Source organism: Vombatus ursinus, unplaced genomic scaffold, assembly GCF_900497805.2.
Source record: "Vombatus ursinus unplaced genomic scaffold, bare-nosed wombat genome assembly UNPS02015024.1, whole genome shotgun sequence".
Classification (NCBI taxonomy): domain Eukaryota; kingdom Metazoa; phylum Chordata; class Mammalia; order Diprotodontia; family Vombatidae; genus Vombatus; species Vombatus ursinus.
The window spans coordinates 1,113,136-1,139,680 of NW_020954802.1; the positions used below are offsets into that span (position 1 = coordinate 1,113,136).

The window sequence follows — 26,545 nt, forward strand, 5'->3', positions numbered from 1 at the left end:
TTCACCCTCTTCCTGCCAAATATTAGTCATACAAAAGAGCATCATGAACAGCAGTAGCAAGTAAACCTGTTTATCCAAGGGACTCAATAGAAGTGGGTAGTAGAATGACCTGGACATAGATCTGGCAAAGCAGCATGAGGAGTAGTCAAGTAGTAGGAGAACCAGGTGACAGTAGCACCATGAAAACTTAGAGAGAAGAAAGTATCTTGGAGAAGAGGGTGATTGATAGTATTAATGGCTGCAGAGAGGTCAAGAGGAATGAGGATGGAGAAAAGGCCATTGGGTTTGGTAATTAGGACATCACTAGTAACATTGGAGAGAGCAGTTTCAGTTGAATGATGAGGGTGGAAGCCAGATTGCAGAGAGTTTAAAAGAGAGTGAAGGGAAAGAAAGTGAAGGCAATGATTGTAGACAGCCTTCTCAAAGAGTTTAGCCATAAAAGGGATGGATGGATCAAATGAAGTTTTTTTTGAGGATGGGGAGATATGGATATGTTGGTAACTAAGTAGGAGGCAGCCAACAGACTAGGAGGGATTGAAGATGAGTGAGGGGATGTGGACGACGGAGGGTGCAATCTGCTGGGATTGCACTCAAGATGGGTCAGAACGGGATCACTTGTGCATATTTTGTGCATTTACCAAGTTTACCTTGGTAAGGACAAGGGCCACATCCTGAGACAGGGGTGAAAGAAGGTAGAAGGCATCTAGGTGATGTGCGATGAGGAGGAGCAGAGAAGAAAGAACCATTTTCTTTTCAGTAAAATATGAGGCCGGGTTCTAAGCGGAGAAGGTGTTGGGAAGAGGAGCCATGGGAAGTTTGAGGAAGGATGAAAATGTTTGGAAAAGCTGCTGTGTTGAGTGAGACAGGGAGTTAATTAGGGATTGCTTTGCCACAATGAGGGCCAATTGACAGACTGATCGTCCCTCTTCCCAGTCTTCACCTGTTGTGTTTCTATGCACCAAGTCAAATTTTGCCTCCTCCACTAAGCCTTGTCTGATTCTTCTCCTCCTTCAAATCTGTAATGGCCTTTTTCTTATTGAACTTCTTATAGTCCTCGGCTTTTCACCTTTCTAGTGTACTTAGAAATGTGTGATTTTGGATTATAGCTATCAATTCATGTCATACACTCGTACCTACACACACCCCTACTGGACTGGAAACTTTACAAAAGCCAAACTTTGGTTTCTTCCCTATGCCCAAATCTAGTAGTCTGCACACAGCAGGTGAATTGTAGAATTGTCCTGCACTATTTATCATTTATTTATCTTCTGTCCCCAGTTATTTCCCGCTGATCTCCATACTTCACCTAACAGGTAAGAAGTTCAAATAGAATTCCTGGGAGTGTGGATGGGGGAGAACATTTCCTTAACTTAAGTGACTTGCCCATAATGCCACAGCTAGATATAAAAATAACAATATAGTCGCCTCCTTCTGAAGAATTTAAAGGCATTTCATAAATGGCATATATGTCCATGTGATGCAAATTGTGCCTTGCAACTGAATTTGAATTAGGAATAATTCTGTTTGTGTTCTGAGAGCTAGCAACACAGTGGCTTCGGTGCTCAGAAGAGATGGGTTGCCATTTACACGCCCGCAGCTCGGCTGAGGGGCTGCAATTTCTCTCTCTGTAGGTCCAGAAAGCTAGGCCAAGAACCAATTCTGCCTCGAAGCTCGTCTCTGGCTCCGCAGCCGCTCTCGGTAGCATTCCCAGTAAGCGGCTCCTTCAGTGAGATGCGGAAGGGAACCCAGGCTGGTCCTGAACTCTCACCACCGCCCAGCTGTGGTGAGATCATTTCCTCGAGGAGGCGGGGCCTGGGAGGCGTGAAGAAAAAAACGCCGAGAGAAGAAGGGGCAATTTGACTCCTTGGGTTCTACGAGCAGACAGCATCATGGCTAGCTGTCCCCAGCCCCAGGAGGAGACCCTCCAGGCCCTCCGGGACATGGCTAATCGCCTGAGGATCCACTCCATCCAGGCTACATGTGCCTCCAATTCAGGGTAATGTCACATATTCTTTCTTCTGTGGGAAGGTTTAGCAAGGGAGAATGTGGTTTACCGTTGCCCTTCCTTTACCATTACCCTCCCCTCTCCCCCGTTTTAGGTGTATCGATAGATTCGGATAAGCAGAGTGATCGAAAGGTCCGCTCTCGAGTGGGCTTAGTGTTTGAGCCGGGGGTCTCTCCATCTCCATCCCCATGTTTTGTTTTATTGTTCTGTGGGATGCGATGGATGGGGAGTGGGGGTTGGGTGTGCCATGTCGGCCACCGCCCCTTTAAGTCACCGCCTCGTGGAAACTGAGGTGGGAAATGATTTTTATCCCCCTACAAACCCCGCTGCGGGCAAGTTTTGGCCCATGAAAAGCCCTCCTGGGGGCGGCTATATTTGGGTGTGACTTGCCTTAGCATCATCCCAACTGAAACCTCCTGACAAGGAGAAGGAAGCACACTGGCAGCTTTCCAAGGAGGAACCACTGTTAATTTCATTCATTTAATTTCTTTTCTTGTTTTTAATTTTTTTATATTTATTTTTTTCTAATCACATAATTTCGTTCACTTCTGAGACAGGGGTGCAGGTTTCAGTTCAGATGCTTTTGGGGGGAGGCAGGGAAAGCCTGTTTTCTCAGATATCTAGAGAGAGAACGAAAATCGCCTTTATTTGGGATTTCTATCGAGATTCCTACTACTTGCCTAAGATAAAGGCAACTCTTGGGTCACTTTTGATAGCTTTTTTTGATTTCTCTGATGAAGACTTCATCATTGGGCACTAAAAGGCAGGATGCTCACCTCCCTTACACCTACTGCAGCAAAAATCTCTGAAATCAGTTAGTCAACAAACATTTAGTAAATTCTTAGCATATTTCAGGCACTGTGCTAAGCACTGGAAATTTACACCACATCGAGTAATGATCAAGAAATTCAGTGAGAAACTACAGCAAGGGGCTTCTAACCCAGAACTGCACAAACAGTTAGCTATTAGCCCACAGGAAAACTCCAGTGCAGAGGGAGACTCCCAGTCTCAGTGACCAGAGAAAGGCCAGGAACATACATACATATACATACACAGCCTGCAAGGCCATTTCAGGAGGCAGCACAGGGCTCCCCTGTAGGCCACGTAAGAAATTTGATATATAAAAAAAAAAAACAACTGATCTGGAAAACAGGTAAATGAAAGAGAATCGAAGAATCATTGGACTCCCTGAAAACCATGATTTAAAAAACCAAATAATAATAGCTAACATTTACATAACACTTACCATGTGCCAGGCACCGTGCTAAGTGCTTTGCATTTATTATCTCATTGGATCCTCACGCCAACCCAGGGAGGTACTATTATCTCTGTTTTACATATGAGGAAACTGAGACAGACAGGTTAAGTGACTTGCCCAGAGTCACAGAGCTAGTAAATATTTGAGCTCAGCCCACCACTCTATTTATTGCCATCTAGCTGCCTAAAAAAAAAAAGCTTAAATACTATATTTCAAGAAATCATTAATGAGAACTGTCCAGGTCTATCAGAACCAGAGGGCAAAGTAAAGATAGAAAGATTCCACCAATCACTTCCTGAAAGGAACCCCAAAAGGAAACATCTTATGTTAATATGAAAGCCCAAATCCTGAGCTCTCAAATCAAAGAAAAAATACTGCACTATCTAGAAATAAGCTGTTCAAGTATCAAGGAGTAATAGTGAGGATCACAGAAAGCCTGACAATTTCTATTGTATATCAGAGGAGAATGTGGAATATATTATTCCAAAGGTCAAAAGATACAAGCTTACAAGTAAGAATAACTTGCTTGGCAAAACTAAGTATAGTCCTATGGTGAAAATGGATTTTTAATGGAACAGGGGACTTTTAAGCATTTCTGGTGAAGAGACTAGAGCTGAGTAGGACTTTGAAATGCAAACACAAGAGTTCAGAGAAACCTAGAAAAGGAAATATATTGGAGCAATTAGAAGGGGCTCTATGATAATGCACTGCTAACATTCTAAAAGGGAAAGAAAGGGTCCCTTCAGAACCTTAATATCTTCAAAAGATATTGAGGGAGTTGAATAAGAAAGACAGAGGACCCTGGAGGGTGGGGTGCGGGGGAGGGAGCGAGGAGGTTGGATTTGTTCTCAGGGTTCAAAGAGGGGGTAGAGGAGGGAGGGTGAAAGGAGGATGAGGATGGAACTTGCTATTTCTTATAAATGAGGTAGAAGAAGAGTACCACAGAGTACTTTGTACACAGAAGAGAGGGTGGGAGAAATGGGCATCAGATGAACTTTACCTCTTATCTGAAATGGACAAAGAAACATTGTATAGACACACACACAGACAAACAGTTTGGTGTAGAAATACATCAGATTCAACAGGGAAACAAGCAGGGATGGGAGAGTGGGGTTATGAGGGAGCAAACTGTGGTAAACAAATGTAATATAATATTATTGTTCTGTAAGAAATGACAAAAGACAGTTTTAGAGAATCCTGGGTAGTATGAACTGATGCAGAGTGAAGTGAGCAGGACCAGGAGAACAGTTTATACAAGGACAGTAACAATGCAAAGAAAAATGACTTTGAAATACTTAAGAACTCTGATCAATGCAGTGAGCAATCACGTCTTCACAGAGGACCTATGATTGAAGCATGTTACTTTCTGACACAGAGGTGATGGAAAGGTACAGAAGGACATACATTGTTGGATATGGACACCATGTGGATATATTTTGCTTAGTTATTACAAGAGTTTTTTGTTTGTTTTTTAAATGGAGGGAGGTTTGGGGAAGAGAAAGGCTTAATAAAAATGATGCAAAAAAAATGCGATCAATGAAACATTTAAAATGTACAGAGAAGAACAGAAGAAAGTACAGATCAACAGGATCAATGGGCATTTTTTCTGGCTGTTGCCCATATCTGGAATGCTTTCCCTTCTCTGCTCTGACGACTGACCTCCCTGGCTTCCTTTAAATCCCAACTGAAATCCCATCTTCTACAGGAAGCCTCCCCCCAACCCCTCTTTAAAAATGGGATCAATGAAACATTTAAAAAGTACAAACCAACAGGATCAATCAGTCAGTCAACATTTATTAAACACCTACTATGTGCCAGGCATTATGCTAAGCACTGGGGGTAGAAAAAGAGGCAAAAGACTTCCTGCCCTCAGAGCACAGAAGGGAGGGTGTACCAAGGATGGGGGACAGCCAGACAGAATGTCTGGAGCTGAGAGATGAAGTGTTTTGTTCATAGAACAGCTAGGAAGCCAGTGTCACTGGATTGAAGAGTACATGTTGGCGAGTAAGGTATAAGAAGACTGGTAAGGTAGAAGGAGACTGACTAGGTTACGAAGGGCTTTGGATACCAAATGGAGCATTTTGTATTTGCATTTAGGGCTGTGAGGATAAAATAATATAATATGTAAAGCACTTTGTAAACCGAAAAGTACTATATAAATGCTGTTACTTTTATTATTAATAATAATGTTAGGGGCGGCTAGGTGGCACAGTGGATAGAGCACCGGCCGTGAAGTCAGGAGGACCTGAGTTCAAATCCGGCCTCAGACCAAACACTTGACACGTACTAGCTGTGTGACCTTGGGCAAGTCACTTAACCCCGATTGCCTCACTAAAAAAAAAAAAATAATAATGTTATGTAACTCCATTATGTGGTAATATAATTGTTATTACTTAATGTAAAAATTATATTAGTAGTAATGTAAGAGTTGAGATTTGAACCTAGGTCTTCAGACTAGCAATTTTTCTGACCTAGCAATCTTTCTCTAGTACTACAAATTTCTTCTCAACATATTCAAGCCCATTGGAGTTTGTGGAGACATTTTGGCATCTCTGTCACCCAATGTGTTAGCTATTCTTCTATCTCTGTATCATCTAAAAATTTGAGAAGCAGCCTTGATAATCTTGATTCTCTAATTTAGGAGAACCTTCTCTCTGAATGGGCTGTACCTGGTGACAGGCTGAAATTCCTTACCAAATTGGTGGTCCAGTTTTACAGACCCTTGGGGTACTTAGTACTTGGTGTGGTTATTTGCTTTATAAGTATTTACCTAAATATAAGGTAGTATTCCACTCTTAGCCAATCAGGTGACTTTGAAAATTTAAATCACTACAAATAGCAACTCTTATAATACTCATGTATGAACTCTCTCTTCCTTTCCCTTCTTATCTTTCCAGAAACTTGAAACAAAGAGAAGTTTTAATAAGAAGGATATATTTTATATAAGTCAGTGAACAGGCATAAAATTCAGTCATCAGGATCGGATTTTTCCTTCTGTAGATTTTTAAGGAGGTGGCAGTTTTGCTCTTTTGTTTATAAATTTTGTCTATATAGTATTAGAAACTTTCTAAGGACAAAGCAATTAAGAGCACATTGAATTGTTAAGAAAGCTAGAGAAATATCATTGTTCTTCACAGTACATTCAGTACTTCCTGAAAGAGGTCAGTATTATATATTTGATATCATTCTAGTGGATTTGATGTTTTATCATATGACTGAAATAAATTTCTGGTCTTCTGAAAATGCCGCAGATCAATTCCAGTGAGAGCAAACCCTTGATACTTGTCAAGCCATGTCCTAGAAGATAGAATTGCTTTGTATATTGTTGTTGCTTGATAAATTTTTCTTTGATTTGAGAAGAATGCAGTGCACAACTTTGGTGTCTCATGATCTTAAAGTCCAAGGCAGTAGAGGCAGTAAGCTTATATTAGGGAATGGCTCTTGGTTTCTTGCCCCCTGGCTGGAGTCATCGTAGGCCTGGAGAAATGGCTTTATTAGATAGTCTAAGAAACCTTATCAGGCTGATCAGTCAGTTTTAGAACTTGTCATGAGTGGTTTAGTGTTGTATAAAAATGGAAAGTATTGTTTTCCTTTCAGTCACCCCACATCTTGCTGCAGTGCAGCTGAAATCATGTCTGTTTTGTTCTTCTACACAATGAAATATAAACCAACAGAACCAGGAAATCCAAGCAATGACCGATTTATTCTGTCAAAGGTAAGAGGGGCAGGGCACCTGGACATTGCTGCTAACAAGGGTTCTTTGAAGATAGATGAAGTTCTGAAAAAAAGATGGCTTAATGGCTGTGATGGGCTATACCTTGCCCTTTTATGTTGATTTTAATAAGCATCTCTAAACCTGAAACCTTTCACCATCAGGTACTATATTACAGCAGTCCCTTCAATTTGACTGTTCCTACTTTGATTCTCTTGACTCAGATGAGACATACTCAGAAAGGTCACCTTTATTCAGACCCAGGTTTTCTGACTTGAAATCTAGTACTCTTTCCAAGACCCCACAATTTTAGTTTTCAGCTGGAGTCTGAGAAATTTATGCAATGATATCTAGTCCTTACCTGTCCTACAAGGATATTGTGAGTGTAATCCCTCTGATATTTTCTTAAATTAAAATCTTTGTTGACTAAAGAACTTTGGTAAAGTCTTCAATTTGGGCATGAGTGAACTTCATTACTCCTAGGATTCTTTAACAAATGCCACCAGAAGCTTTGAATTGCTTTTCTTACAAATTCGGGAGTTCTTCTGCAGGGTCATGCAGCTCCTATCTTGTATGCTGCCTGGGCTGAGGCTGGCGATGTTAACCAAGCTGACCTTTTGAACTTGAGGAAGATTGACTGTGACCTAGAGGGCCATCCTACTCCTGTAAGTTCTTCTTTGTAAAGTCTCTGCTGGTTTGATCTGACACTCATAGTTGGGCATGGGGTAACTAGTTTTTGCTGATGATTTAAAGGTAAGTAAATTCTTATAACAATTGGGGATGGGAGGGAAGAAAAGAAGCAGCAAACTCAGGCAGAGGTGCTCAGAGCAGGGAGATAAGAGAAGATGTGGAGCAGGAGAAAATGCTTCCGTCCCTGCCATTTGCTTACAAAAATATCAAAACGAACAAACAAAAGAGGAGACAAGCCAGGGTGTGGTTTGCTTTTGTACTTTGTGCTTTTGTTTTCATTCTATTTTTGTTCTACAGAAAGGAAATTTCTCTCACCAAAACATTTTTTTTCTCTGTAACTTACACTTTTAAAAAGCGACCCAGGGCACTGAGATGTTAAGTGACTTGCTGCTGTTGTATGTGGAAGACAGGGTTAGAACCTCAGTCTTCTTGACTCTGAAGCCTAAAATAATGTTTTAGAAATCATAAGCCTTGGAAGTGTTATGTTACCACCCTGGCATAGTTTGTTATTGACATACTTATTTACATATTTTAATATTTACACACCAGGGATTAGCAGTAATGCTGAAAGCATAGAATTTGTTTGTTGCATATCATCTTTCTTCCCAAGAGCTTGAGATGCCTTGCATACAAGTTTAAACATTTAGCCTAAAATTACAAGCTGAGGCGGTGACAAGAAAAGGGGGGTGCAATTATGACTCACATTTTTGTAGAATACTTCAGGGTACACAAAGTATCTTCTTTAGAACCCCCTGTGAAGTAGGTAGTGGGGTGAGGGGCAGGCACGGAAAAGAAACTGTGTAGTAAAGATTCACACAAGGAGAAAAGGTGGCAAAATGAAGGGTGTTAGGATCCACACTAATAAAATATATTGTAGCTGTAGTGCTCTCATTCTATCCCTTTGCCAAATCCAGGTCCCTCCATTCCTAATCTCCTTCCTTCTCTCTATCCTGTATTTCCCTGTTGACTTTAATGTATTTCTGCACTAAACTTTGTGTGTGTTCAACCTTCCTTTGTCTGACTCAGAGCAGCATGAGAGGTTCATGGGATGCTTGTACTCCTCACATTTCCATCTTTATATATTCTTCTGATACACGCCTGTTATGAGAAAGAGTAAGTTCCTTCCTCTTCATCATTTCTTTCCTTGTATAGTCTTCTCCTCCTTTCTTTGGAAATTGTCTTAAATCAGACCCAGAAGAGCAGAAAACCAAACCCACATCCTGAGTTTATCTTTCTTTGCTCCTTCATTGACCTGTGAAGACAGTAGCATTCTGAAGTGACAGCTTTATCATCATATAACCAACCCCTTCCAGTTGCTCCAGTGTATTTGCCTTTCTGGGTTTCTCTCATCTCCTATGTTTGCATTTCAAAAATTCTACCCAACTCTGGTTTTCTTAACGGTAATGCTTCGAAGTCCTCTGTTTTACTCAGGGTCCTCTCCCCACCCCCCAGAGCATCATATTCAATTCTGCAAGAGAAGTTATCCTTATAACTTATCCAGCTCCACTTTTACAGAGTTAAAAGGAAGTAGAATCTATTATGCCTCAGGTGAATCCCTAGAAAAAGGGTTGGCAGTCATGATCTCAAACAGGGCAGTAATAAAAATAGACATGATTAAAAAAGATAAGTCGGGAATTACATTATGCTTAAAGACACCTCCTATATATGTAGCATAGCATATAAGTACTTAAAGGAAAAACTAATTGAATTGCACGGAGAAATAGATGGCAATTCAATAATTCTTGGGGACTTCAGTGGGCCGTTTTTCTTTTTCTCAAAAAGACTAGTAAAATAGATAAATCATTAGTTAATATTTATAAAAAAAGAGGAAAACCAACTTGCCAAAATTGAAAATGAAAAAGGAGAAATGACAAAAGATAACAAAGAAATGAAGGAAATTGTTACAAAGGACATATGAAGGAAGATGCTATCTGCATCCAGAGAAAGAACTGATAAACAGAAGGATGTATGGAATGATTTTACATATGTATGCATATTTGTGTCTAATGGTAGCCATTTCTAGGGTGGGGGAGAGGGAAGAAAAAAATAAATTTACATGATAACTTTACTATATATTTAAAAGAATAGCAAATTGTGCATAATAGATTTGCAATTTCGTGTGCAATCACCTTTTTTATTATACTGTGTTATGGAAATGCTTGTTTTATTCCATAAATTAAAAAAAAGAAATTTTTGCCTAATTATGTGGCAACAAATCTTATGATTTAAATGAAATAGATGAATACTTGCAAAAACATAAAATACCTAGATTAATAGGACAAGAAATAGAGACTTTAAACAACTTGATCTTAGAAAAAGAGTTTGATCAAGCCATAAATGAACTTATAAAAGAAAAAATCCGAGACTTAGATAGAATGCCCTTGTAAATGTGGAGAAGAATTAACTCCAATTTTATCTAAATTATAGATAAGATGCCTTCTTTTCTCTATGTTTACAAACTCCTATTAAACAAAAATGATGCTAATTCCCAAACTGGGAAGAAAGAAAACAAAGAAAATGATGGACCAATATGTCTAATGAATACTGATTACTGTAGATATTTTGGAGGTCATTTTCTTTTGAGTTTGTTTCTTGTGTGCCCCTGTTTCCATCATAGCTCTTTATTGTGGGAATCTTTTTTTTGCTTACATTTGTCTTCCAGCCTTTCTTCCTAAATTGAGACTTTGTGTTAGGTCCTGGCTCTGTTTATTTCTGGAGGGATGTGTGGGCCTTATTTTGGGCCTTTCTTGTATTCTCCAAAGCTTTTGCTGCTGATTTCTTCAAGGATCTCAGGGCTGACTCAGGGAAGGGACCTGCAGACTTTCAATACATCTAAATCGATACCGATTTAGGGCAAAATTTGATTGCTATCCTGGTCTTTGCTTTGCAAGCTCCTGATTCTGGTTTGGGTCTGGGTGACACAAAGATAAGCTTGCCCTTGCTTGGAGCTCTAGTATATTGCTGCTGGCCCTGTCCTTTTTTTCCCCCTTCCACTTAATAGTATTTTATTTTTCCAATTACATGTAAAGATAGTTTTCAACATTCAATTTCACAAGATTTTGAATTCCAAATTTTTTCTCCCTTTCTCCCTTCCCTCCTCCCCAAGACAGTATGCAATCTGATACAGGCTACACATGTACAATCATATTAAACATGTTTCCACATTAGTCATGTTGTGAAAGAAGAATCAGAACAAAAGGGGAAAAACCACGAGAAAGAAAAAACAACAGAAAAAGAGAAAATAGTATGCTTTGATCTGCATTCAGACTCCACAGTTCCTTCTCTGGATGTGGATAGCATTTCCCACCATGAGTCTTTTGAATTGTCTTGGATCCTTGTATTGCTGAGAAGAGCTAAGTCTATCAAAGTTGGTCATCGTACAATGTTGTTGTTATTGTGTACGATGTTCTCCTGGTTCTGCTCACGTCACTCAGCATCAGTTCATGTAAGTCTTTCCAGGTTTTTCTGAAATCCACCTACTCATCATTTCTTATAGACAACAGTATTCCATCACATTCATATATCATACCTTGTTCAGCCATTGCCCAATAGATGGGCATCCCCTCAGTGTCCAATTTTTGACCACCACAAAAAGAGCTGCTATAAATATTTTTGCACATGTGGGTCCTTTTCCCATTTTTATAATCTTCTTGGGTTACAGACCTAGAAGTAGTTTTGCTGGATCAAAGGATATGCACAGTTTATAGCCCTTTAGGCATAGTTCTGGCCCCATCTTCTTTCAGCTGGTTAAATGACTCTGTGGATTCAGAGTGACAGAACTATAGGTCTCCCTGCCCTGGTTACTTAGCTACAGGCCTAAGACTAAACTGGGTGCTGAATCTGGGACAACACTCAGGGGTAAGAACCACACTGCTGCTGCTTGCTTCTGTTCCAGCTCCTTGCCCAGTACATGTGCAGCCTCGGGTCCACAGCCATTCCTTGCCCTACTCAGGTACAGGTCAGTTGGGTCCCTTCCTCATCCCACTCTGGGTCTGCAACATAATTCTGGGACTAGAGGGACATGGCTCTTGTTCCTGCTTTCCAGGTAGTAGATCCATACCAAAAATATCTTCTTATATACTGTCTCAAATTCAATCAATTAGAAACTCACTTGAGTGAGTCCTAATTAAAAAATGCAAATACCTCTGGGGAAGGTTAAGGAGTTTACTAATTCATATATTAGGGTCAATTAATGAGATCTGTTTTCCTTCTAGGACCAAGATAAGATTAGCAACACTAAGATATTGAGAATTAGGCAATTTTGGAGCTTGGGGGCACTTGAGGGGATAGGGAAGACTTAGGTGGACACATGGGAATTTAGATCAAAATAAAGTCACTGACTAGAGGCTGGAATTCTGGGTCCTGGAACAAAGGACCAAATTGGACAGAAAGGAGGAAAATAGCATGGGGCTGTTTAACGGTCAAATATGACAGCATATAAGGTACTTTATAAATGTGATATAAAGTATTAAAGTGCTTTACAAATGTCATTATTCATATTAGTGGTACTAATAGTCAGTAGATCTGGGTTTGAATCCCTGTTCTGCCATCTCCAGGGTACAGGACACTAAGAGGTAGGCAGATAACCAAAGAAAAATAGTCTATTTCAAAATATCATCTAATGCCAGTGCTCTAACCAGGAAAGGGGAAGAAAACACTCGTCTTCCATCCTGTGCTATGTGGTGCCTGGTGTCTAGGGCCAAGAACTTAGGTAGTCCTATTAGTACCATAGTTCAGGTGTATCGAGGCTTATTATGTAGACAGACAAGCTTCACATACACCAAAATATATAGAATAGCCCTTTTTGTGTTAGAGAAGAACTTGGAAACGAAGTAAATGTCCATCATTTAGGGATGGCTAAATAAATTGTTGTATGTGAAATGTAGTGGAATGCTGTAAGAAATGATGAATATGATAACTACAGAGAAGTTTGGAAAGACATGCATGGGCTCATGCAGAGTGAAGTAAACAGAACCGGGAAAACAATATACACAATAACTAGAGCATTATAAATGAAACTGAACACCATAATTATAATGACCCCAAAGTTGGCCCAAGGTGGGGGGAGACAGACACGGAGAAAGAGACAGAGAAATATGAGAGAGATAGGGAGACACAGAGACAGAAAAAGAGAAATATGAGAGACAGAGAGAGACACAGAGACAGAACAATATGAGAGAGAGGGAGCAGAGAGAGAGAGACACAGAGAAAAAAAACCTATGAGAGAGAGACAGAGGCAAAGAGACAGAATGAGAACTATAGACAGAGAACATGAGAGAGAGTAATGAGAGAGAGAAAGAGAGAGAGAGAGAAAGAGAGAGAGAGAGAATATGAATATACTGTCGGTCATGGTTGACGTGTTAGTTGATTTTATTGAACTATGTTTTTCTCTACTTTGTTACATAGGATGGCTTGCTGGGCAGTGGAGAGAGGGGAGGGATATATGTGGAAATAAAGGCCATGCAAAAACAAAAGCTGTCACTAAAAATATTGCTTTTTTAAATCAAGGAAGGACATGTACATAAAGTGCTTTGTAAGTCTTAAGTCAATCCATAAACATTTATTAAGTACTTACTGTGTGCCAGGAACTGTGCTAAATATAAGATATAAAAATATAAGATTTATATTTTTATATGATAATCTATATTTTATTTAAAAACTTATGTTTTATAAAACATAAAATTATAATGTTAAGGTATAACATATGTCAGCTGTTATTAAATATTATTAAACAACTATAATTAAACAACAAAATATTAAACATTGAGTAGGAACTGTACTACTGGGAAGGAGTTTGAAGGGAGGAAAGGGTCATGGGATAAAAGCCATATGGAATAAAACTGTGGGAGAGAAAAGGGGTCTATGGAATAGCCAAGGCAGGGGGGCAGATAAGAGGAAGGCAGGTTGGTAGGAACAAAAGTCCATATTAGCAATAGAGGGACTAGAAGAAAAGATAGATGGAGAGATTGAATAGTTGGGAAAGAAACTAAAATGAATTATTTCATATCAGTTGATGGTGCTGACCCTAAATTCATGCTGGAATCAGGAAGACCTGAGAGTTCAAATCTGGTCTCAAACATTAGCTGTGTGACCTTGGGCAAGTCATTTAACTTCTGTCTGCCTCAGTTTCCTCAACTGAAAATAATAATAGCACCTGCCTCCCAGAGTTGTTGTGAGGATCAAATGAGATAATATTTGCAAAAAGTGCTTAGCACAATGCATGGCACATAGTAGGTGCTATATGAATGCTTATTCCCTTCCCTTTCCCTTCTTGTCCTTTATCCTTATTTTGAGAGTTTTGGCATCAACTTTTTATCTGTGTCTGAGCCTAGCCATCCTTGGAAATGGTGCTCTTGGCCTGCTTTCATACTAATTCCATATGCCTTTAACACATTGCTTATGTAATAAAACTCAGTTGGGCTTCTTGCAGAGCATTATATTCTATTGGGTAAACAGGTAAAAGGATGAGACTAAGACAATTAGATTGTCACGTGACAGGCTGCACAGAAAGGAGAAAGCTATGCTCTTATTTCCAGAATAGTTATGCTTGTGTAACGTAAGCTTCCAATATGCCATTTAATATGTGATTTTGAAAGTAGTCAAATGTGAATATGAACTCTAAACCCTGCTTTCTTGAGCTCTTTTGGTTTCCATCTAAGAACCAAATTCTCTTTTAAAAACAAAAACCTTGGGGAAGCTAGGTGCCATAGTGGGTAGAGCACCAGCTCTGGAGTCCGGAGGACTTCAGTTCAAATGCATCCTCAGACCAGATACTTGACACTTACTAGCTGTGTGACCCTGGGCAAGTGACTTAACCCCAATTGCCTCAAAAAAATAAAAATAAAAACAAAAACCTTTAACATGCATACTAGATACCTGGTTTGTATGTGGTTGACTCTTGAGGAATCAGCAAGTTTCTACCGTGCTTTGTGTTTTCTTCTTGACTTTTAAGTTCCATTTAAGCTGCCATCTGGAAGGGAAGCCTTGAGTTTGTGGAGGTGTGATGTAGAAAATGAATATCAGTAGCAGTTTAGTGAGAGAGGGCATTTGAATTTTTTTTTAAATGTGTGTATATAGAATAGTGATCTATTATGGGGAACTACTGGTCCACGAACTCTCTCTGCAAATGACAATCAGCAACTATTTCACAAGTCTTATAGTCCTTGAGAGTTTCCTGGGGTACTAAGAGGTGAAATGCCTTGCCCGAGGTAACACAGCTAGTATGTGCCAGTACAGAGATTCGAACTCAAAACTTCCTGTCTCCAAGGCCACTGTACTGCTTCTGTAGAATGAGCCAACCTATCTTGTCTACTATAGCTTGGTTGTATGACAGCTGTATTTCATAGCTGCCATTTAATTCATTTTGTCTTTCCTTCTTTCTGTGACAGAGACTTTCATTCGTTGATGTGGCAACAGGTTCTCTTGGGCAGGGACTTGGTGCTGCCTGTGGAATGGCTTATACTGGCAAATATTTTGATAAAGCCAGGTAAGAGATTGAGCTGGAAGACCACTTGTTTATTTGCTTCCTGGAAAAATTTTCCTTTTTATCTTTTTTTTTCCACTTTGGAAATCCAATGGATATCTTAAGGTTTAGATTATACTAAGTAGAAAGGTAATAAAGGACACCAACTCCTTAAACTGTTTCTAGAATCTTGGATTAGATTTTAAGTAATCTGCTTATAATGCAAAAGCTGGCTTCTGGGGCCATCTAACTCTTGCCCTGTATGCTTTCATTCTTGAAACATTGGCAAAGACATAGTTTAGACCAGAGGTTCCCAAACTTATTTGGCCTATTGCCCCCTTTAAAAAAATTACTCTGCTCCCCTTGGAAATCTACTTTCTTTAACCCTCTAATGGTTATTTTGAAATTTGCATAATTTCAAAAATACATTTAAAAAATGACATATCTTAAATTTAGTAATTTCTTGTAAATTTGTATTTTTTCCTGCATTGAAATTTTTATGATGCAATATTGTGTCATATAACCATATAGTATCGTATTGTAAACGAATCATTACACGCACATATTCCTGCCAGTGCATGCTGGACTTTGCGACAATATGCAACACTTGCCTGCCAACACTTGCTGTCATCGGACTTGACCACTAATCAGTTATAACTTGCATTTTGTGTGTTTATTTGGAAAATAATGTAATCACTATGACTTTGAAACATGTATGAATGGTTTTTCAAAATTTTCTTCTCTTCTTTCCTTATGCTTCCATGGCGTCCTTATTTTTATTCAATACCCCCCAATTGTACCCAAGGCTACCGTTATCCCCCTCGGTCATTGCAGCACCCCTAGGAAGTGGTATCACCCACTTTGGGAACCTCTGGCTAGACTAAGCCTAAAAATAGCACATCACAGTTTTACAAAGCCTTTTTGGTTCATGTTTTGTTAATATATACAAGAGATGGCATAGTATAATGGAGAGAAGGCTGGCCTAGGGGCCAGGAAGACCTGGGCTCAAGTCTTACCTCTGACACCTGCTGGCTTTATGACCCTGGGCAAGTTACTTAACCTTTCCTTGTTCTAGGTGACTCTTCAAGACATTAAATTGCAAAGAAGGTGCCAGCCTGCATTGGTAGAGGAAGATTTCTTCATCTGGAAGCTCCTCATACCAGTCCCTATCCTTATCTTTTGTTAGTGTAGTAACGTCTTCTCAATTTCTGTCTTGCACTAAGGGGGAGAATGTACCTCTGTAGCTCATTGCTGTAGTCACAGGAAGTCATTGCCTAGCAGCCAGCCTTTTGAATGCTTCCCTGTGCAGGTGTTCAGACAGCAGACCTATCGTCTGTCACTATACTGGAAGCCTTTCTAGCTTGGCACAACCTCATGGAGCTTACCCTCCATTAGACTGAAGTATAGGCCCCTTAACATTTAAAGATGAGAAATACAAGGTGGTGATTTTCTTTTAAAAATGGAACTGCATTAACCCAAGAAAAACATGTATAAATCCAACTACCTTTCCTTTGTTCCTTATTATCATTTATAGGAATTGATTTTCTGGAATATTGGATTTTTTTCCTCTTCCTTTGTGGCCCTGAAGTGGTAAAAACCCTAAGGATGAAGTTTAGAATTCTGTTTGTAACTCTTAGCAAAAAATCTACTTTGAGTGCCTAATTTTTTGTTTGCTAATATACCTATTGAGTTTAGGCAGAGATGTCAGAATGGTAAAGAGCAGTGCGGGGCAAACGTCTTCAGGAAAGCAGCTTTTTGTAGTCTGTCTCTGAGTTTTTCTCTTGAACTGAGTGACTCATCTTAACTTGGGCCCATGCAGGGATGATAGGACTTGTCTCTTTTGGGTTCTAGTTACAGGGTGTACTGCCTCATGGGAGATGGGGAGTCCTCCGAAGGCTCTGTCTGGGAAGCTTTGGCTTTTGCCTCTCACTATAAGCTGGACAACCTCTTGGCAATCTTTGATGTGAACCGTTTAGGACAAAGTGAAGCTGCTCCTTTGCAGCACTGCACAGATATCTATCGGAAGCGCTGTGAAGCTTTTGGGTAAGGAATGACATCTCTTTTCCTCATTTCCTTTTCTTCTGGGTGCCATAAATCAACAAAGAGTCAGCAAACATTTATTAAGTGCCTACTATGTGCTAAGAGCTGGGGATACAAAGAAAGCCATAAGACAGTCCTGCCCTCAAGGAGCTCGAAATCTAATGGGGGTGGGGGTGGGACAACATATAAAAAGAAGCTGAAAGGGGGGAAAGGTGGGGTATGATGAAGTTTTGCAGCTGGGGTGGGAAATGATCTGAGGAGATGAGCGTTTCAAGATTGAGTTCATCTTGCAGAATGATGAATTTTTTGAGATGATGAAGTCCAGGAAAGTAGCCGGGTCAGAAATGATGAGGAGAATTCCCGGAGTTCCTTCCTTAATAAAGGTGATCTGGGAGGAAGTCTCCAGTGTCCACCCTCTACCCTCTCCAATCAGGGAAGGAAGTTCCCAGGAACAGGGGGTGCTGAGGAGTAAAATTCAGAGTTGGTTTCATCTTGCCAAATAGTCAGTTTTTTGAACATGATAAAGCTGGGTAGGCAATGCTAAGGCGAATCTCTGGTTGCTCTCCTTAAATGGTGGAGGTCTTCTATAACCAACTGTCTTTTATTAGGTGGAACACCTATGTTGTGGATGGCCATGATGTGGAGCAGCTATGTGAAGTCTTTTGGCAGGCAACTCAAGTGAAGAACCAGCCTACTGCTATAGTTGCCAAGACCTTCAAAGGCCGTGGTATTCCAAGTAAGCAAATGTGCCCTCTATCTCCACAGCAGGAGAGAGTTGGCACAGGTTTGGCACTGACATTGACATGGCTAGAATGAATGAATAAGCAGCGTTGTTTGTGGTTGCATAATTGATTTTCCTTTGTGACTATGTGTAGTAGAGCTCATAGATGCCATAGGTTACATGTGTAATATGTTTGCTGTTGGTACATACTGGTGATACCACAGTGGTGATAATGGACATCCTTGTTTCACCCCCGATCTTATTGGAAATGCTTCTAGCTTGTCCCCATTACATATAATGCTTGCTGAAGATTTTAGGTAGATGCTATTTATCATTTTAAGGAAGACTCCACGTATACCTATGCTCTCTAGTGTTTTTAATAGGAATGGGTGTTGTATTTTGTCAAAAGCTTTTTCTGCATCTATTGAGATGATCATGTGGTTTCTGTTAGTTTTGGTGTTGATATGATCAGTTATGCTGATAGTTTCCCTAATATTGAACCAGCCCTGAAATGCAGATGTTTTATGTAATGATTTATAACTTACCAGGTGCTTTATTTACATACATTCTCATTTGAATGTCACAGCGGCCCTGTGTGCCACTTGTCTAAGGTCATGCAGATGGTAAGTGGCAAACAGGTTTAGACTTCATACTCTTCTGACTCCAAATCTACTACTCTTGCCCCTGCTAGCCCTGGTGAAGTGGTAACAAAAGAACCAAGATTTCATTGCTGGGCAGGCCACAGAGCTTTCTGCTCTTTTCTCTGTCACCAGCTGCTGCTAGAAATTCTTGCTCATACTGCATTAAGCTTTTAAGCCTCAGTTATAGAGAAATATTCGGTGAGCTAAACCAGAAAACAGAGACCAGGTGACTCTTGAGATCTCATCAATTTCTGACATTGATGCTTTACTGAATAAAGGCTCAGTTTCCTGAACTAGAAAATTGGTGATCTGTGTTTATTGTTTGATCCCAGGCATTGAGGATGCAGAAAACTGGCATGGCAAGCCTATGCCAAAGGACAAAGCAGATTCCATTATCAAGGCCATCGAAAGCCAGATACAGAGTAATAAGAACCTGACTCCTCAGCCACCTGTGGAAGATGTCCCTGAGATCAACATCATGGATGTGAAGATGCCTTCTCTACCTGCCTACCAGATTGGGGACAAGGTAGGCTGGGACTGTAGTTACTAAGGATTAATGGTAATAAACTAAGTCACGAATTAGAATTTAGATTCTTCACTTACCCCTCCCATTTGTCTTGTAAATACTCTACAGATGTTCATGAAGTATTCATTAGGATCTTTCACTACTGGTTAATGAGCAATAAAGACAGCCTCTCCCTCTCTTTGTCTAGTATCTGCTCTGTGCAGTCCTATTTACTTGACTTTGAAATGTCTTTATATGGATGAATTTCTGCATTCCTGCTGCTGGGTAACTTCCTGCCATCACCTTGGGACCTAGAACCTGTTCACGTGCATTTAAACTCCTGAGATGCTCAGGGCCCTGTGTTAACTTTTTGGAATCATATCTCCTACAGGAAGCCTTTCTCTATCCCGTCCCGCCCCGGCTAGTGTTCTCCCTCCTCACAGATCTGGAGGAATATTATATGCTAGACATGTTATAGCCCCAAGTTGACAGTAAGCTCCACTAGGGGAGGTGGCCTGTATTGTCCCTTGTTTGACTCTGAATTCTTAATGCTGCCACACTGCCTTGCACATAGTAGGCACTTAGAGGTAGAAGGGACCCTCCAGAGAAGGGAAGAAACTGGCCTAAGTTCACAGCCAGTAAGTGACAGAGCTGAGGTTTAAATCCAAGTGCTCACACCCCAGATCCTGTCCTCCTTCCACTACACTAACACTTGATGAGTTGAATCGTGTTGTCCAGGATTCAGGGAATCAAAACCAATTTTGATATCTGCCCTGCAGTTTTTTGCAGCATGGGAATTTTGAGGTTCCTGTGTCAGAATTCTGCTGGTAGTAAGAAGTGAAATAAGCAAATATGCTTATTTCATATGCCAAGGACCTAAAGCAAATGAGTCCATAACACATTAACATAAGATGACACTGCTTTCTTTTCACTTTTTTTTGTTTGCGTGGGGAAACTGAGTATATTTGGTATAGGCAAATACTTGAATTTCCTTATCCCTAGTGATCTGGGTTAATGTTCCTGCCCCTCCCCCCACCTCTTAGAGCCTTGCAAATGAATGAATTTTAGTAGCTTTTCTCCTAGATGGGGATTTACTAATGCTAACAGATTTAGTCTCTTGCTAAAGTTCCCTCAGTGTGCCTCTGCAATTTAGCACCCTTTTTTCTTCCAGGTGGCCACCAGAAAAGCCTATGGTACTGCCCTGGCTAAGCTAGGCCATGCAAATGATCGAGTGATCGCCTTAGATGGTGACACAAAGAACTCCACCTTTTCAGAGCTGTTTAAGAAGGAGCACCCAGAACGCTTCATTGAATGCTTCATCGCCGAGCAGAACATGGTACTGAGTAGGTCACACGTTGCAGGTATCTCTCAGGGCACCCGACTTACTCTTGTCCCCTAACTTGTTGCTTTTTGTGTTATAGGTAAGCGTGGCATTGGGCTGTGCCACCCGAAATCGGACCATTGCTTTCGCCAGCACCTTTGCTGCCTTCTTTACCAGAGCTTTTGATCATATCAGGATGGGGGCCATCTCTCAAACTAACATCAACCTTACTGGTTCCCACTGTGGGGTCTCTATTGGTATGCGCTGTCTTATAGCTAGTCAGAATTCTATCTTTTCATTGTCTTTTACTCAGTTACAGAGAACAAATTATAAAGTATATCCGTTGAACCATGGGGCCGAATATGCTTTGTATTTTTGTGTGGGAGTGGGGAAGCTCCACGGTCCAGGACTGTGATTTTATTGATGTAGGGAACTCCTGAAGTGGAAACTCTCTCCACAGATATAGATCATCAGCTGATCTATAACTGAAAACCTCTCAGTATCCCTAGATGAGTCCCTAAGACTGTGTGATTTGCTCAGGATCACACAGTTAGAATGTGTCGGAGGCAAGACTTGAGTCTAACTGCTCTTGACTATGAGGCCAGCCCTCCAGCCACTATAGTATAGTGTAGTCAGTAACTATACCGTGCTGCCTCTTTATGTTTTAACTAGGTCTTCTGAAAGAAGCAGTTATGTGATCTTAGCCCATTAAGCTACGAGGCAGCCCATTAAACAGCCTATTCCACTGTTTTCAGTAAATTATAAATTAACCTCTATTTATTAGGTGCTATATATGTGACCATTGCTGTGCTGATCCTGTGAATGGATAGAAAAGAAATAGGACAAGTCTCATGCTTAAGAATCTAGGTGGGGAGGCAAAGCTAAGTTAACTGTAGAGAAGAATTAAATATTTAAACTATTAAGGGATGGACTATAAGTACATGAAAGAGATCAATCAACAGAGGAGATGGGGTCTGAGCTAGGCCTTCACAGCCAGTAAGTGACAGAGCTGAGGTTTAAACTCAAGTGCTCACACCCCAGATCCTGTCCTCCTTCTACTACACTAACACTTGATGAGTTGAATTGTGTTTTTTTTTTATAATTTTATAGCCTGCAACTTTGCTAAAGTTGTTTATTATTTCAAGTAGTTTTTTACTGGATTCTCTAAGTATATCATCATGTCATCTGCAAAGAGTGATAGCTTTGTTTCTTCTTTGCCTATTCTAATAATTATATAATAATTATAATCGTGCTTTTAGTTAAAGGGAGAAGGGAAGTAATCCACGTAGGGAAAATAGCATGAGCAATGGCATAGAGGTGAACGTAGTGTTTTGTGGGGGAGGACACCAGCCTCGTTAGAATGGTAGATATACATCTGGGAGGGTAGAGTCTGGAGTAATGGAGGCTAGAGGGAACCAAGCAGACGAGTTTGCACTCGAATGTGTGACAGACAATAAAAAGGCATTGTGGACTCAAGCTAAGGAATGACATGATGGAAAACAGGTGCTTTAGGGAAGTTAGTCTGATTGCAGAAGGGATGATAGGCTTAAGAAGGAAGTGGGGAGTAGGGAGGCCAGGTGGGTAGGTATTACAATTAGAGACTCTGGATTAGGTTGGTGGTGATAGGAATAGAGAAGAAAGGCTGAATTTGAAACATATTGGATAGATAAGATTTCTAGCCCAGGTGAGTAGAAAAATGGTGACAGAAATATCGTTTGGAAGGTGAAGCAATTTTGATTGGGGCAGGGGAGTGAGTGATTGTGAGTTTAGTTTTGGAAGTGTTGAGATTAAGATAATCGTAGGATATCCAAGAAACAGTGTCCTATAGGTAGTTTATGATCTAGAACTTGAGGATAGGTGAAGGAGAAGCTTTGGGATAGGGGTGGGGAAGCTGTGGCCTTGAGGCCACATGTGGCCTTATAGGTCTTCGGGTGAGGCCTTTTGCCTGAGTCTAAGTTTTACAGAACAAATCCTTTCGTTAAAGGGATTTGTTCTGTGAAGTTGGGATTCAGTCAAAGGGCTGCACTTAAGGACCTAAAGGGCCACATATGGCCTTGAGACCACAGGTTCCCCACCCCTGCTTTGGGAGGTCTCTCTATGGAAACTATGAGAGAAGATGTCATCTCCAAGTGAGGATACGTGGAGAGAAAAGAACAGAAGACTAAAGACAAAACATTTGAGAACACTAGTTAGGTAGTAGGCGAATAGAGAGAGAGAAGGGAATATGGAGGAGGTAGGAAAATCAGCATTGTGCTGTCATAGATGCCAAAAGAGGGAGATGGTGTGGTGGATATAATGCTATATTTGGAATTAGAAAGTCCTGGTTTTGAAACCTACCTCAGACTCTTACTAGCTGTGTGACTCGGATCCTCAGTTTCTTCATCTGTAAAGTGGTGATAATAATAATAATAATAATAGTGATGATAATGATAATAATAATAATAATAATACCTCCCTTACAGGATCATACATAGGCTCACAGACTTAGAGCTGGAATGAGAGTACATCTAGTCTACTATAGTCCAGCCCAGCCCAGAGAGGTAAAGGTGACATGCCCAGTCCCACAGAGCTGGGGTTCATGTCAAACATAGTGATTTTTTTCTATTGTACCTACTGTACCACTGGGATAATGTATAGAAAGTGTTCTATACTTTCAAGAAATGCTAAAGAAGTATGGGTTGTGAAGGATCACACTTCAAGGAAGAGTGAATGTTCAGTGTCAAAGTCCCCAGAGTGTGCAAAAGTAATGACACCGAATTAGGTGATTAGGCTATCACTCTTTGGTGGGCAGTGACCAGTGGTGACTGGTATAAACCATATATTCATGGAGTTGATAAATAATAATGATGATGATGATGATGACATTAGTTCACATTTATCTAGCACTTGGGGATTTGTGTATATACCTCAGAAAAAATCATTTCAGAAGCAAACTGGATTTTCTAATAGTTTTTAAACTTGGATTTGCCTAGGTACTCTTCCTGAACCTGATTATATTAGAGGCAGAGAGCACCAGTATTTTGGGCTATGTGTCTACTTGGATCAGATTCTGACCTTGGATGGGGTTGTGCATTATTAAATAAAATGGTATCTTGCAAAGCTAAGGTGGTGTGGTAGTTCAGTGGTTTGTCCCCTTCCATCATTTCCCTAAAGTTAGCTCATTGAAGAGAAAGAAGGTAACCCTACTTGTGAGGCAGGAAGATTGAAGATAATAAAAGCCTGAGACTTGAACTTATATCCCTGGCACTGTGCCTTCCACATATAGTAGGCATTAAATAAATGTTTGGAGAATTGGATTGAAGTGGTTGGTGCTGGCCTGGGCTAAATAAATCTCTTTTTTCCTATGATTTTCTCAGGTGAAGATGGGCCCTCCCAGATGGCTCTGGAGGATGTTGCCATGTTCAGAACTGTTCCCAATTGCACAGTTTTCTATCCAAGTGATGCTGTTTCTACAGAATATGCTGTTCATTTGGCTGCCAATACCAAGGTATATTTATAGCAAGGGTTCTTAACCTAGGGTCTGTGGACTTGTTTTAAAAATGTTTTGATAACTGTATTTCAATATAATTTATTTCTTTTTTTAATCACATATAATTTGTTTTATGCATTTAAAAACATCCTGAGCAGGGGTCCGTAGGCTTCACTTGACTGCCAAAGGAGTTTATGGCACAAAAGAGGCCTAGGACCCTTGATTAAGAACAGAGGTGGGGAACCTGTGGCCTCCAGGCCACATGTGGCCCTCTAGGTCCTCAAATGCAGCCCTTTGACTGAATCCAAACTTCACAGAACAAGTCCCCGCCCCTGATTTAGAACAATGCTGGCTTAGACAGAAAATGCTTCTTAGGACCACAGGTTTAGAGTAAGAAGGGACCTGGAGAGTTCTTAGTGCTGCAAGCAGCCTGAAGGCCCGCTCTAGTGCTTAGCACAGTGCTTGGCATATAGTAAATAGTTAATAAATATTTATTGATTGCTTGATTAAGTAGCCTTGATTAAGAAGCCTAAGCAATTAAATGAAGAACATAGACAAGCATTCCAGACTCTCATTGCGAAAAATGAATTTTTAAGACTGAGAACTTTTTCCACTAAAGTCTCTACTATGGACTCAAGAGTTTTTAACCTTTAATTCTCAAAGGCTCTGCAAAGGAAGCACAAATTCTGTCTGGTGCCACCAAACTGGGCCCAATGGACTATGGATCTTTTGTCTGAGGACCAGCCAAGCTAAATATGGAGAGGTTGGACACAAGGGAATTAACCATTGAGCTACACCTGCTTTTAAAAAATAAGTGTTTGAGGAATTATGATATATTATAGACCTTTGAGGTGCTAGTCTGAGTATTGAGCTCTTAAATGTCCTAGGCTTCCTACTGAACATAAAACAAATCCCTGCCCTAAGCTTGTAGTCTGTATTGACCAAACAGTAGGGATGTAGTAGTGAGGATGCAGCAGAGTGGAGGAGCTAGAAGAGGGTGCAGGTGGGCACTTTGCATGCCGAGTAGGAGATTTGCCCTGTATGTTCCTATGAGTTTTTGGCTCCAATGTGATTGCTGAATGGAACCAAGGTTAATTATACTGACATTTCTATCAGCGTATTAAGAGGCGCTAGTGGGTATGGGGCTCATGTATGTTGGATCAGACGAGCCCAGGGGTGGGGAACCTGCGGCTTTGAGGCCACATGTGGCCCTCTAGGTCCTCAAGTGTGGTCCTTTGACTGAATCCAAATGGCACAGAACATAAATAAAAGGATTTGTTCTGTAAAATGGACTCAGTCAAAGGGCCACACCCAGGGACCTAGAAGGCCACATGTGGCCTTGAGGCCGCAAATTCCCCACCCTGGACTAGCCCGTACATGGTGAAATTGAGTATCATGAGTGCAGGTAGAAAGGGAATTGAGGCTAGGAAGAGCCTGGGATGCAGCTGTGGTGTTGGGGCCTAGATTTTTCTCCCCTCTTGTCTTTATTGTGATGTGTGGGGATGTTACTGGGTGTTTATACTTCATTTTAGTGAGGGGAGTCAAGGTATGTGCTATTCTGTGGCCTCCATGCTACCCTGTACCAGAATTACATTAGCGATGGTAAAAGTGTTTTTCATTTCCATCCTAGAGATGTTTGAATTGTACCTGCTGAGCTTCCACCCAGTTCCCCATCCTTAAAGGAGGAAGCTTGCAGATATAACAAACAGATCAATGTGTCTCTGGGATATCACTCACCTACAGCAGATATTTTAGCATGTAAAGCTTATCCCTGATAGGATTTGCTGGGTGCCTTCTTGGTTCTATGTCTGAATAGAAAGGCCATTGTAGAAATAAGTTTACTCAGATGTTATTTTATGTTTTCTAAAGATTTTAAGGTACCTTATTCCTGGTTAGTTTTTTACCCAGAATACAGACTTCCTTCACTAAAAGAGACTGTCATTAAGTCTTAATGGCTTGTTCTTTTCTTCCCACATTTTTCTTTCTAGCTAATAATTTGTTAAAAAGAATCTGTAACTTTGATTTCTGAAATGTAACTCTTATTTTTATATTTACCCTAGGGAATGTGCTTTATCCGAACCAGCAGACCAGATACTTCAGTTATTTATTCTCCCTTTGAAAACTTTAAGATTGGACAGGCCAAGGTAAAAAAGGCTTAGGTTATCACGTATTTCTTCTTCTCTTCCCTTCCTTTCTCCTCTCTTCTCTTTTCTTCTCTTCTCTTTTCTCTCTTCTCTCCCCTCACCTCACTTCCCCTATCCTCTCTTCTCTCCTCTACCCTCACCTCACTTCTCCTCTCTTCTCTCCTCTCCCCTCACCTCACTTCTCCTCTCTTCTCTCCTTTCTTCTCTTCTCTCCACTCACTTCTCCTCTCTTCTCTTCTCTCCTCTCCCCTCCCCTCCCTTCTCCTTTCCTCTCCTCCCTTCTCTCCTCTCCACTCACCTCACTTCTCCTATCTTCTCTTTTCTCACCTCTCCTTTCCCCTTCTCTCCACCCACTTCTCCTCTCTTCTCTCCTCTCCTCTCCCCTCCCCTCCACTCCCTTCCCCTCTCTTCTCTCCTCTCTTTTCTCCCCTCCTCTCCCCTCCCTTCTCCTCCCTTCTCTTCTTTCTCTCTTCTCCCCTCCCCCTTTCTCCTTTCCTCTCCTCTCTTCTCTCCTCTCGCCTCACCTCACTTCTCCTCTCTTCTCTCCTCACCCCTCACCTCACTTCTCCTCTCTTCT

The 26,545-nt window shown here is 40.7% G+C and overlaps 1 protein-coding gene across 2 annotated transcripts in view; it reads left to right on the forward strand.

Moving 5' to 3' along the window:
• The first annotated feature begins 1,631 nt into the window (after positions 1–1,631).
• TKTL1 (transketolase like 1) overlaps positions 1,632–26,545 on the forward strand; it is a 36,504-nt gene continuing 11,590 nt past the window's right edge. Inside the window, exons 1-11 of one of the 2 annotated variants that reach the window (XM_027845773.1) lie at positions 1,632–1,996; positions 6,861–6,978; positions 7,527–7,640; positions 15,054–15,151; positions 16,979–17,170; positions 17,776–17,903; positions 18,862–19,055; positions 20,206–20,370; positions 20,456–20,612; positions 23,712–23,842; positions 25,885–25,968. In XM_027845773.1, the coding sequence (XP_027701574.1) occupies positions 1,890–1,996; positions 6,861–6,978; positions 7,527–7,640; positions 15,054–15,151; positions 16,979–17,170; positions 17,776–17,903; positions 18,862–19,055; positions 20,206–20,370; positions 20,456–20,612; positions 23,712–23,842; positions 25,885–25,968 (1,488 nt within the window). In that variant the 5' untranslated portion in view covers positions 1,632–1,889. Of the gene's footprint in view, positions 1,997–6,860; positions 6,979–7,526; positions 7,641–15,053; positions 15,152–16,978; positions 17,171–17,775; positions 17,904–18,861; positions 19,056–20,205; positions 20,396–20,455; positions 20,613–23,711; positions 23,843–25,884; positions 25,969–26,545 lie in introns of both variants that reach the window. The other variant, XM_027845774.1, reaches the window with a different exon arrangement.